The 13,362-nt window shown below is 37.9% G+C and overlaps 1 protein-coding gene across 2 annotated transcripts in view; it reads right to left on the bottom strand.

Annotated features, from left to right (window-relative positions):
• The window catches only part of KIF13A (kinesin family member 13A), a 103,614-nt gene that overhangs the window by 8,213 nt on the left and 82,039 nt on the right, over positions 1–13,362 (bottom strand). The window contains exons 22-38 of one of the 2 annotated variants that reach the window (XM_059469083.1): positions 12,675–12,848; positions 11,989–12,140; positions 11,743–11,875; positions 11,504–11,650; positions 10,493–10,531; positions 9,117–9,216; positions 8,899–9,025; positions 7,707–7,762; positions 6,466–6,590; positions 5,218–5,394; positions 4,725–4,817; positions 3,752–3,904; positions 3,243–3,320; positions 2,683–2,730; positions 2,106–2,217; positions 1,006–1,157; positions 353–436 (exon numbers count right to left, since the gene is read on the bottom strand). In XM_059469083.1, coding sequence (XP_059325066.1) covers positions 353–436; positions 1,006–1,157; positions 2,106–2,217; positions 2,683–2,730; positions 3,243–3,320; positions 3,752–3,904; positions 4,725–4,817; positions 5,218–5,394; positions 6,466–6,590; positions 7,707–7,762; positions 8,899–9,025; positions 9,117–9,216; positions 10,493–10,531; positions 11,504–11,650; positions 11,743–11,875; positions 11,989–12,140; positions 12,675–12,848 — 1,950 coding nt within the window. The remainder of the gene's footprint in view (positions 1–352; positions 437–1,005; positions 1,158–2,105; positions 2,218–2,682; positions 2,731–3,242; positions 3,321–3,751; positions 3,905–4,724; positions 4,818–5,217; positions 5,395–6,465; positions 6,591–7,706; positions 7,763–8,898; positions 9,026–9,116; positions 9,217–10,492; positions 10,532–11,503; positions 11,651–11,742; positions 11,876–11,988; positions 12,141–12,674; positions 12,849–13,362) is intronic. The other variant, XM_059469076.1, reaches the window with a different exon arrangement.

Below are 13,362 nucleotides of genomic sequence, written 5' to 3'. Positions count from 1 at the left end.
GTAACATACAAGGCATATTAGAGTGACAACAGCACAGCTCACTAACCCATCCTTTACTTGATCATTTGTGCCCTGTAAATACCACAGCCTCCCCTCTCCCCCAACCCCACAAGACATATGACATATAAACATTAAAACCCAAAACAAAACGAAAACAGAACACCAAACCCCAGTAGAGTTAGTTCCAATGACAGAATGCATTTGCAAGCCAGGCAAGCAACTGTTACAACCATAACCTACAATCAGTCACAAGTGGTTATTTCCACCTCACAACTACTTTTTCCTGCTGGAGTAGCGTGAGTGCCTCAAGCCCACCACCAGGCCTCGAGACAGAAAGTGGTACAAAACTTACAATCTTCTCCTCAGGCATGCTGCTGGCCCTGCTTCCTGCAGGCACAGCACAGCCAGCACAGTGCACCTGAGATGGAGGCATGCTCTGCAAAGGTTGAGACACGCAACACATCACACAAACCACAGCTCTGACCACGGTGCTAACTGGGTGCCAAGTCAGAAAGGTGTGAAAATGTGATGAAGGTGAAACACCCATGCTGGCCATACAGACATCAAAATTCAAGTTATTGGGTAGGGGAACTCATGCACTCCTCCCAGAGTGTGAGGGTAGGAATAAAGGCCAGAATTATAGCCACCCCGGAACAGTTTCACAGAATTACATTTCATCTATTAAAAAAACCACACCAACATCTTACTGAAGAATAAAAAAAAAAAGGTGTAAAGGTAATAAAGTAGTTACTGATACTTTACAATAGATGTATCCTGTAATGGAGAATATATACCAAGAAGTAAAAAAAACCCCAAAATCCACAAACCCTGTATTCAGGTAAAAAACAAAACTCCAAAAAGCAAAACTCCACCAGATATAAAGAGTGACCTGAATACTTTCACCAGAGAATTACAAAATTCTGTTGCAACAGATGCAAATGATTTGCCAAGTACACAAAATCACTCCTTCTCCTATAAAAAAAGCAGGTGGTTTTCAAAGATTACCTCTTGACTAAGTAGAGGTCGGCTTTCAAGTGGGGTCTTCCTTTTATGTTCCTCTTTCACTGGCATTAAGGGCTTGAAAAACTTTGGTGGCTGGGGAGAAAATGCTTTAAAAGGGCTGGTCATTAAAGTATGGGAATTCTCTGCTACAACACCTAGGTAAAAAAGCAAAAAAGTGTATTTCAGTTCTTCTTATCCTGACTGTGAGATCGTATTTCAAAACAACTGAAGGTTAAGCCATGCTAATTGACAAAGTTGCTGGCCACAGAAAAATCTCAGTATTTAAGTATTTAACCACTGGCCTAGGCATGAAATAATGTACAGCTCAGTGAGATCCTCAGAGAAATCTGGAAACAGAAGGAAAGCAGAGAAGAGCAGTATCTGCCCCTTCCATTCTGAGGCACCAACATTTCTCCTTTTTATCTTGGTCATAAAAGCAGTGGGAAGTGTCCTTGAAAATAGAACTGAGAAGCTCTTTGCTTCCTGTGTCTCACCTGACCTCTGCCCACAAGACTGCAAATCTGCCCTGTAACCAAACCAGCCATCCAGAACAGGCAGCATGATCAAAAAGAAAATTATAAGCAAGGAAGAAATTAATAAACCCCCAGTCCCACTTTATCACAGCAATATTTCTACCTCCACTGCCTGTTCAATGTGACCTGAAGGAAACAAGGCACTTGTGACACACTGACAGGGAGGCACACACAATATCCACATATCATGTAAAGAACCTGTCTAAGGACACTTCCCACTTTAATAAAAGCATCTTCATCTTTAAATTCATAAAATAACAGCAGCTGCATTCTGTTCTTTTGTGTGTATGTGTGCAGTGTTTTGTTTTGTTTTGGGTGGGATTTTTTCTTTTTTTTTTTCTTCTACAGTTCTGATTTATATTTAGCACATTCTGTCCACCTCTTTTACTGCCTTTCCCGGATGTCTTATACATTTCTCCTTTTCTCCCCTATTTCCAGCTTATGTTTATGTTGTTTAAGTAGAAGCTGAGTAACACAATTATTAGGAAAAGAGCACTGGGAATTTAACTTTCAGTTAAATGCAGTAAATAAGAATCCACCAGCACTGTCATTACATGTATGAAATCTCACCAGTGCCATCTTTGCTCTTGCGAGGTGACTCCCTGGGTAAAGTACCATAGCATGATACATCTTGATAACTGGAACAACAGTCAGACATATCTAGGTGACTTTCAGACCAACCCTAAAAAAATAAAAACACATAAATCTGTATTATGATGATGCAGGCAAATATGGAAAAAATCAATAGGTAAACTCAGGTGGTTTTTTTTAAGAGTCAACCAAATCCCACAAACCAAAGGTATGTCAATTACTGACTTCAGACAATTTTCCTATCACACAGAAATGCATTGTTTTAAAGGCAATTAGCCGGTCAGAGAAGTAGTTAGAGTTTCACTCTGCTTCTTACATATCAGTTTATGTAATTCTAATATGAAAGGCCGAGAAGCAATAAGGTTTAATGCGAAATTATATGTAATGGGTGCAGAACTTCAAAGATACATTACGTAAATCAACTGCTTTCAATACTATTAAAAGGAAATACTATTTCTATTTTCCTTTTTTTTTCCCCCAATTCTCAAGCACATCTTGCTTCTGGTGGGGGTGGGAAATCTGGGAATGTGAGCTGTTTGTTGCTATGTTTCCCGACCTTGTCATCTTCATCGCAAGCAGAAAGGTCCAGTCGACTACAGGACACCTATGGAACACCAACAGACAGAATGACCAAATGCCTACCCCTTATTTGCGAGATGTAATACCTTGAGAAACACTATGATCATTTAGTCCTAATAACTGTTTTGCTTTCTCTTTTCAGACCAGATTATGTATAAAGACATCTACATTTCTGCTGTATGAGTGAATGAGAGAACACATAAAATGGAAACTACCCCTTATACCATGAAAAAAGTTAAAGGGATTTGGAGGCAAGAGTAATATGAATCAGGGCAGTTGTCATCCTGAACTACTTCCCAAATTGATATCCTTGTAAAAGCAGAAGAGTTTCAACTAACCCTCCCCTCTTTCCTGATAACTTTGTTATCTCCTAGGACAGACAATTTTGGGGATGGGATTTCACTTCATGTCCACTTCCCCACAGGCTGGTTAGTCCCAGCACAGAGTAGTCATTACCATATCTCCATGTGCAAGCATTACATCAGCACAGAGCCAGCACCCCCTGCCCCATCCATGCTAATGACAAAGGCTCCTTACATTGTGCACGTTCGGAGTGCTGATGCTCCTGCGGATGTTCCTGGCTTTGGTGGAGAGAGCCTCTTTGACAGTGACTGCCTGTGAAAACAGAACAAAACACTAACAGCAATGCCATGGTCTCCTCAGGAGAACTGAGCAAGCAGGATAGCAACTTTTTTTCAGTGTAGCTAACAGCAGCAACCAGGGCTTGCATTCACAAATCTTAATTTGCACACACAGCCACCAAAGCTTCTGTCTGAAATTCATTCTTTGGCCTTTGCTTGTTCAGGTTCTGAGTACTACATCATTGCCAACTTTTGTTCCTACATCCACCACCCCTGGAAATTTGTATTTCACAGAACTTCATCTTACATCTATCTGTCCAATGATCTCTAAAAAACAAAACAACTGAAACAAAAAAAGCCACACAGTATTTTTAAAAGATCAGTCATCTCCTCTTGAATTCTCATAATCTCCTCTGGAATTCTCATAACCCAGTGCAAAGGTTGCAAGAAATGCCTTTTCCTTGCCTGTCTTAGCCGTTCAAGGCTCAGAATGTTCTCCACTTGCAGCACACCACGTGTGTATTTCTCGATGTAAGTTTCGCCATCGGATGTGCCCTCGTTCTCACTCCTTGCAGCCATCAGCGCTAAGGTCTCACGATCCTCAATTTCTTCTGTAGCCTAAAGTACAAGTTACACCATTCAATGTTTCAAAAAGGAAAGCCAATTGTTTTAGCTCACTTTTTTAACCAGTTCAATCCAGAAATTAATTTGAATTGGGCATCTTAAACTTAACCAGCAAACCTAATTACAGTGAATGATCCAGGGTTGTTCCATAGAAATGCAAATGATGCCGAAGAGATCAAGCTTAGGAGAAGTTTTGAGCATTTGCTGTATCAAATAACTTCTAGAAAAAATGCATATATAACCTGAAATTGTGTATGTAAAGGCACAACTAATGACAACTTCCTAGGCAAGGAAATGTAATTTCCTCCCTTAAAATATGCTGTGATTTCCCTAGAGTTTAAAATTTAAGTGGTGCAACAAAGTGACAATTACAGGGTTTCAAGACTATGTTTTCATTTGTCCAGTTTGTTTACTTTTAAAATAAATTTTATAGTACATTTACAACTTGTACAAACTTTTTTTCTGTAAAAAGTAATTTATACTCTTGTGAAACTCAGATTCCCAGTTATTCTGTTTCCACAAACCTGAACATTCCTCTGAGTACCCTCTATATTTCCTTTCAGGCACTAACAGGCTTTCAAAAATAACTTTACTACAAAAACTCAGTTAAATACAGTAGAAGAGAAAATAAAATCCCCACAGTTTTCAACTGTTTAAAGATAAATACAATCTCACACTGAACCTCAGTATTATCCACTTTGGCAACCTGCCCCATAGCAGCAAAGCAGGACATTTACTTTCTAATCAGTATCACCCACTGCAGTAGGTCAATTCTGTTGGTTTCTGTTTGCCAGAGAAATAGGCTATGATTTACCTTTGGTATATTGGATACTATTTCATAAGTCACTCCACAGGCATAATATATATTTTTCAGGGATATTCTCCTTTTCAGGCTCTGGGTAAAACTCTAGAAAGAAAGTAATTTTCAGTTACTGTTTTAATAATTATTATTTATGACATCCTAAGAAATAAAAAGGTGCAATGAAAAATCTGATTATAAAACAAATCAGAACCATAAATTACCATTTATTAAATTACTTTTTTTAGCATTTATATTTTAAGCACTCTTTGCAACATTGTGCTCAGTACACAATGCTACTTAGTTCAATCAGCTAAAAAATGGACAGTTCAAAGAAATACATCAGTACACACTTCAGTGCAACCTATAAAAATCTGGTTTTCATTTCTCTCTCATAAGAACTGGGGAGACCAGACTCACAAAATTAAGTAAGCAGCTAAGAAAACACATTCATTAAATTAAGAATATGAAACAAAACAAAGAATAAAAGAATATATAAACTTATTACCTGCTTGTTATAGATGTTGGCTGCAATCCTTTTGCGTAATACCAGTTCCATTGCAGCAGGGTGACTGAGCTGCACAGTGGTCTTCACTATTAAGTAAATTCTCTCATTTTGAGGAGTTACCCTATTGAGGTGCACTGAGTCATGGACAGAAGAGTCCCAGGCAGCAGTGGCTGAAACCTATGCAGACAAATTACATGGAAGAAGGAAAGGATAATCAAAGATTATATTATTCTAAAAACAGGTATCATTTACAATGATGTAACATGAAGTAGAATAATTCCTTAATGAGAGAAAAATCACTCTAATTGAACAAAGTGGAATCAAATCTCCTTTCATAGTAAAGAATTTATCAGAAAAATCATAAAATAGGTGTTAAGATACTGGGGAAAATAATTATGACCACAATCTCTGCACTATGCAAACCCTGTCCCAAAAGGAAGTTTTCACATGTCTGGAGACAGAAAGAAAAGCAGAAGAAAGACTGGATGAAGGAATACAGATCCTACTGCTACTACATTAGAAGTATATTAATTTCAATGTAAAATCTTTCATCTATGTTGGATTAGGTTAACAGCCCAGACAGAATAAACCTGTACCCGTTCTGCAGAACTTTTTTTTCCTTCCCTCTGTCTTCCCCCCAACTTTGGTGCCCTCTTTATTATGGAAACAGTCTCTTAAACAATGGCCTGAGTGGTTGCAGGACATGGAAAGTGTCAGTTAAGAAATTCCAAAATGGATTCAGAACCATTAATTTCCAACAATTCCCAAACCATATATTTAAAAACCAGTAATTACTAGTAGTAATTTGTAGTAATAACTACAATAATTTGTAGTAATTTGTACTAATAACTACAAATGAAAGAATTCTTATTTAAGTATTAAGCTTTGCCTAGTGCACACAATAAAACGAGTCATTTTCTCTGAAGAGTTAAGAGCCTGCAAGAGGAATGAAGAAGGAGTGAGGAAAGCAGGAAAAGGGATTTTGAGTCAGGCAGTTGAATAATTGTTTGCCAAGAGCTAAGACTTGTCATCTCTGAATTAAGGCAAAAGAGCTAACCAGTCATATCCTCTTAAATTCTAAATAATTAGGCTGGAAAATAAAGGCAGCACTAGATACAGATGGTACTTCTAAGACAAAAAAGTAATAATAATAATAATTATTAAATACATAGAAATAGGAAAAAAACATAAGAAGAAAGCATTTACACAAGATGCAGTTGTCAAAAAGGAGGCTTGCTAACAATTTACCTCATCATCACTGTGTTTTATGATCGGCAGATAAAAGAATGGGCTCCCATGCTCCTTTGGTAGGATTGAGTTAACTCCTGATGCATGGGGACCTATAAGTTGTTCATTGGCACTGAGGTCATCAGCTAATGAAACAAATGTGCAAAGAATGAAATAGTTTTATATCACAGGATATGAATATATAGAGGCAAAATTGTAATAAAGGCCTATCCATATTTCATAATACATTTAATCCTACTTAATTTATTACTATGCAGCATTTGCAGATGATTTCAGCATACAAAAGAAATGGAGAATAGCAGTTCTGGCTACATCACACTTTTAGCTAAACAAACAAAAGGTGTGCAATGACACAATGAACCTGTTTAAATATCCTGTTTGATTTTTGTCTGCTAATCTCTACTGATAGTAAAAAAAACAAAAAAGAAAACCAAATAACCCACAAACCACACTGCAACAAACCATTCCTTGTCAGCACAGATGAAGGAAGAGTGTATTCCACTTTCCAAAAGTATCAGCTAAAGCAGGTTATTGACACATTGCCTATATAAATATGTGTAATAGGCACCATTCCAGTGCTGGATGTGATAAGGTCTATAGATCCTCTTGTGCTTTATGTTCAGGTTTTTAATTAGACTTGCTTCCTAAACAGTCCTTAAATGTGGAGCTACCTCTAGTTTCTTGTTACTTACACTGCGTATCTGTGTCTTAAGAATACATATCAGTACTCTTCTTGCATTTAGAACTAAATACCTTGAAAGGGAGGAGACTTAAAAAAGCTCATTATAGCCCTAACACAGTGTTCATTAAATGAGCTGTTTAAAAGTCTACATGAATATCAGTGGACGAATCTCTGAAAGCATTGGGAAATTCTCTATCAGTGCTTTAATGACATGTGAATTTGTATGGCAAAACACTTACAGGACTACTTCATCTGCTGTTTGATTCAAACTAAGCTTGCTTTCTTCCATAATTTCTGTCATACAGCCTATCACCGAGTACAGTGATACTGTGTTCCCTGACTTTAGTCCTTACTCTAAAATAGTTGTACTTAATTATGCCAACATACATAACCAGAAAAAACCAAAAGCACCTTAAAAGCCATATCAGACAACGTCATTGCCAGGACTTGTTTGATTTCTTACACCTTTCAAGTTAATTCTTCCATTTAACCATTTATTGACCCAAACTAAGCCCCATTTATCCCTCCACAAGTTTTTTGATCTGCTTTTACAACATACCATTCAGATCAAGGAAGAGGACAGGGATATGTGTTTCCATTCCTGCAGGTGGAATCCTGAAACAAAACAAACTGCTGACAACAAAGAAGGCAAATTCATACCTAAGCTAATTTGGGCAAACAGATCTCCATGCAATATTCATTAAGAGTAACCAATGGCTAAAGCTGTTAACATTCTGATGGCTACTCTGAATGCCTGTGTGGCACAAACAGCATTTTGTTTATCTACACACACAGAGCTACACCTAGAGCTTTGCCAAAACTCATTTCACACCACACAGCATGTGGCAGTTGCTGTGAGGACCAGAGTTTTAAACATCCTGTTCTGCTCCTTACCAAGTTAACTGGTTGCAGTCATCTCACATACATAAAGTTCAGCACCCTCCAAACAACTGGATATGTAACTACTGGCAGTCTTTATATCCATAAACACACTTTCAGCTATATGTTCACAGCATGCTTCAGGTGGATAAGGGGGAAAATGGCAAGAAAAGAGTATTGCTACATTATTCCCTGAATACTATTGGAGACATTAGTGTACACTTAATTAGAGGAGTATTTCTTGTCCCTTCTTTCCCAAACCTGACATGTTGTATTTGTCATTTTTGCATGTCAGCTGCAAAGATCTTAGTTAAAACACAAATTTTAATGTGTTTTAAACTAAGATGAGCTAGTTTAGTTCTAGTTCTAGAACAAGAACTAAAGAGAACTATATTACAACACTACAGTTCTCTTTAGTTCTCTTTAGCTCTAGTTCTAGAACTAAAGAGAAATATGTTACAAATTCAGATGAAACAGAGAACACATCCTTTGAAATCAGTTTCTTCCCTCTCTACCCTTTATCAATGACATCATCACGTGTTCTACCATTCATCTTTCAATCATTCCTTTTCTGAAAGGAATCAAACTACTGGATAATTTTCCCAATTGTATAAAATTGCAAAATACTATATTATATTCAAAGGTGATTTTCAAACCTTGAATGCTATTTCAAAGCTACCTCATGTAATATCTTAGCTAAGCAAATCTTTCTTACATTCAGAACAGCACCTGACCTTCTAAACTTTCTGTCAGCTGAATGTAGTTTGTAGTATCACAGGCGAACACTCCAGAACATCCTTAGATTTGTACCTTGCAGAATGCACAGTTTATGTACAAAAAGTCGGCAACTCCAGTGGCTTTTCTGAACATACCAATTTGCGGGGGCACCGGGAATTCCACTGCCTGGTGCTGGAACAAACACTGCATTCCTCTCTTCCGTCAGCCCCACCCACTGCTCCACCAGCCGGGCTTCTCGCTCTATATCATCCTCTGATTTTTCTATGGTGAGAGAGATTAGGATTACAGATGAGGCACACTTTTTGTGGTATAGGGCATAAAGCACTTATGATAGAGACTTCAAGCTGCAAACCTTGTTTGTTGCTGATCTTTTGGATCTGCTCATCTAAGTATTCTCTGCGTTTTATTAATGCCTCAGACCACCTTTCTCGTACACAGTTCAAATCTTCTTCCTAACACGGAAATAGAGAAGAAGGTCATGAGACTATGTGGGTAAGAATAAAGGGCAGCGAATTTTGTGGTAATTTAACCAGAATTTATATTAAATGGCTTGCACAATGCAGAAAACTCTTTTCCCCCAAATGACATGCACACTGATTAAGTACCTCATCGCCCATGAAAGGAAGTTTATTTACTTTCAAGTTTCAGATTTCAACAGGAGAAAAGAAAATGTGACTGCCTCTGCTGCTGACCAGATTACAAACCTCTAATTACTCAAAGAAGTGGCAATCAAACTTTTGAATAGCATATGGAAGAGGAAAACCCAGTATCATCAGTTGATCATAAGCTCTCCTGAAGATTAGACAGGTCAGTACGCCCTCAAATCTGCACAAAATTCCATTGCTAGCAGCTGCTATCAGTGCAATTAAAAGATTTCTCATGCAAACAAAACCCATCATGCAATCATGCTTTGTGGTATCACAGAAAATCCGGTTGGTTCTTCTCTGTGACATGTCAGGAAGCGCATAAACAGCCCGCAAGAAGTTAGTACCTTAAATTATATTTTTGAGATTGCTAGGAAGCTTAACACATCATTTTAAGGGATGTCAGCATTCTCACCTAACTGGTTTTACTTCTGTTGGACTGCCTATTAAAAAGAAGTCTGCTGTGTAGAAATCTAAAATTTATTTTACTGGGGGGGGGATTTCCTCTTCTGCTCTTTGTCACCTTTTAAAATGAGTCTTCTGTTACACTGTATAAATTGTGCCTTATCACACAGGAAAACAGGGTCGAGGTTGGGTTTTGTGCAGATAAAAGAAAATTGCTTCACTGAGGCTTCTGTATCTACCCCCATTCACATCCTCCACTCTCACTCAAGCATTTCAGAAAACTGCACAACATAAAGGGCTATGGTATTTTTACAGAAAACAAAATATCTTATGCTGCATAATTTGCCTGGAAAAGATGCCTGCAGCTGCTGGTTCTTTTCCCTGTGATATTCATCAGAAACTGCTTTCATTCTAAGTAAGTTTGGAAGCTTTTATTCCCATAGCAATTCATGTAGCCAGTTAGGAGAGCTGACTGCAGAGTACTAGAGAAGAGAGGACACTGTAAGAGTATAAAGTCACAAGGTAAACTGAAATAGCAGTGCTTTATAGCCCAGATAGCCTCTACAATGCACAGCACGTGTGTATTCAAAGCCGCTTTTGCTTGCTCATTTGAGAATTGCTGGCCCATTAGCATTAGCTGTGCCCCATGCCGCAGGATTGACAGCAAGAGCAGCAATACCTGGTAACTATCCATATCACCACCATCATCCTCCTCCTTCTGGTAGGAGAAAATACATTTTGTAAAACATTAAACCCATGCATTTCACTCAACAGAAATTAACACAAATAACCGAAAACACGAATACCAACATTTCTGCCACAAACTTGTAAAATGTTAAAATCACAACACTCAAATAGCTAGTCTTATTAAAAGTAAAAAAAAAAAATTATTACACTGTAGCAGGTCAGCAATGATTTGAGTATTAGTGAATATGTTTATTTTAAAAATAAAATAATTAAAATCGTCACAGAATCCAGTGCCAGAAAAATGATTGAGCAAGCAGATCACTAATCTCAAGTTTTACAGTTTCATCTGTATCCAAGGTTAGAATTATTTGTGGAACTGAATGCAAACCTTCTTCAAAAGGCACCTTGCTTCCCTGGGTGGCCCATTCCACTTGTTCTTTGCCATCACTGTTAAAATCATGGTTTATTTCCAATATGAATTTGTCCAGTATGAGCTGAAATAATTTATGCTTCTTAAGGACTTCCTTGGCTACGTTGAATAGTCCTTTCACATTCAGTGCTTTGATTCTTATCAAATAACCCTTTCACAACTGGTTTTGATTCTCATCAAATAACAACTTGGTGCTTTTTGAGAAGCTAAATAGTATCTCACTAAATTTTCTCTAATAAATTTCCTTTCTTTTTTGTTGCTTTTCCCCTCCTCAATGGAAGGGAGGAAAACTAATAGCACTAGGAATTTAGTATTAATCACCTCTTTACACAAAGGTAAAAACAACTCCCATATTCCTTCTGTCCTGCCATACTTGGTACTTTATCAGTCATAAATTGAGTTATAAGCAAAAAAAGGCAGGTTTAGCACCACAGGCTCACATTACTTGTACTAACCTCAAGCACATGTAAAACTGCATATCATGTACCAGTGTGCTAAGGTCCCTTTTGGAATTGTGTTGAGCTGGGTCTAGAACAGTAGAACTACACCAAACTGAGACATTAACTGCCTTACCTGGTAACTGTCCAAGCCCCTTTGCAGTTTGGTTGATCTGGCAGTCACCCCACCTACAGAGACTGAAAGAATTGCTTCTACCATGAGAGGCAACGTTCCTGAATGCTGCACGGGTTTCACTGTCACCTGAACTCTGCGAGAATGACCCTAAGCAGGAAATTGAGAGGGAGAGAAAAACTGAGAATAAAATTTAAAAATTAACTTAAGCATGAATAAGATGGCAAGGAAAAGATACATACCTGCCTAAGCTGGAAAATTCCCCCTGTGTTTACATCTTTTCCCTGATGGAGTTCAACAGCAGTGTATTCACCCATCTCATTCAATTCTTGTATGGAAATCCACATTTCTATTCTTCGAGTTACTTCATTCCATCTAAAAAGATATCCCCATAAAAACTCATGGTTGCCTCAAAGTATTTGTGCACTGCAGGTATTACAAAACTTACAACAAGTTGATGGAAGCATTCATTTGTAATTCATTTGTACCTGTCTCTCAGTGTCCTAGTTTTTGCATGAAGAGAATCAACTTCCCAAACAGAGCTGCCATTGCCAGTACATCTGTGACCCCACACCTCAATAGCAAGAGCTCCTTCTGAAATGAACTCCAAAAACTCCTCAGTGACATTCACCACATAGTCCTAGCAATGAGAAAAACAAATCACATTCAACCATATTAAATAATTGTATCTCTTGAACTTTCTTGTAAGGACACAAACAATTAACTTCCTGCCTGATCAACCATACAGTTTGCACCACAAAGCTTCACTGTGAACATGAAAGTTGTAAAACCTCATCATCTCAGCAATTCGTGCTCCTGCATACCACATTTCATCATAAAAGTGATGTCTCAGCTCCAGTGATCTCTTTTAAGCTACTGAGCTTATCGAACAAGTATATAATCAGCTGTCATTATATAAATGATAGATTTCTCCATACATTAAATTCACATCCGAATTTAAAAGATCCCTAATCAAAAGATCTTTTCCTTTTGCTACATTTTGAAGAAGTGATGAAGTGAAATATTACGGCATTCTGAAGAATAGCTAAAAGTCATTAGTCATATGACTTGACTCCCTCCTTCTTTCCCCAGCAAAACAAGGCTCAGACCCTAAACAGTTTCTCTCAAACATATGATCCTCCTGGTAACACTGTTTCATAATAAAAATACTTACCTTACAGTGAGAGAAGGTCACTGTAAAATGAGCATCTTTGCTCTGAGGTGAAGGCACATCTGGATCTACTACTGGTGCTGCTACTGTTGACTCACATTGATCCCAAAATGTGTATTGACAAAAGACAAAATTGGAGAGATTGGGTGGCAGTCCAGTTGCCTCTTTTATTTTTACCTGAGGAGACAAAATAGATATTGTCATGAATATGACTGTTTCCTCTTCAACTGCAAATTGAAGACCAACAGCCAAGAAGAAGGTTTAAAGGATAGTAAGGATGCTCCCATTTAGGAACATCCTTAAAAATATGATTTTGTATATACAGAAATGTAGACATAAGGACCTTACCCATGTACATGTTTCATTGGGGGAAGCTGATAAGCTCGAGTGGAGAATGAAATACTTTATCACAGAAGAAATTAAATTCATACACCACCCATAGATACTACATTAGATGATCAAACTACAGGAGATAGTGACAGGGAAAAACTGTTTCCCCTTCTGTGTCTGTAAAGGATTGTCCTTGTAACACCAGTATTTATGGTGCAGATCAGCATCTACTGGAAACTAAAACAAATTACATGAGCCACTGGAAACCACTGACTGGCCTACCCTGAGCTGGAACAAGAGGAGTCCTTTCAGGGGCTTTTGAGCCAGCAATAGTAGTCTACATAGCCTAGTACTTTACATC

The sequence above is a fragment of the Ammospiza nelsoni genome, chromosome 1 (assembly GCF_027579445.1).
Source record: "Ammospiza nelsoni isolate bAmmNel1 chromosome 1, bAmmNel1.pri, whole genome shotgun sequence".
In the NCBI taxonomy this organism is placed as follows: domain Eukaryota; kingdom Metazoa; phylum Chordata; class Aves; order Passeriformes; family Passerellidae; genus Ammospiza; species Ammospiza nelsoni.
This window is presented reverse-complemented; position numbering and strand designations above follow the sequence as displayed.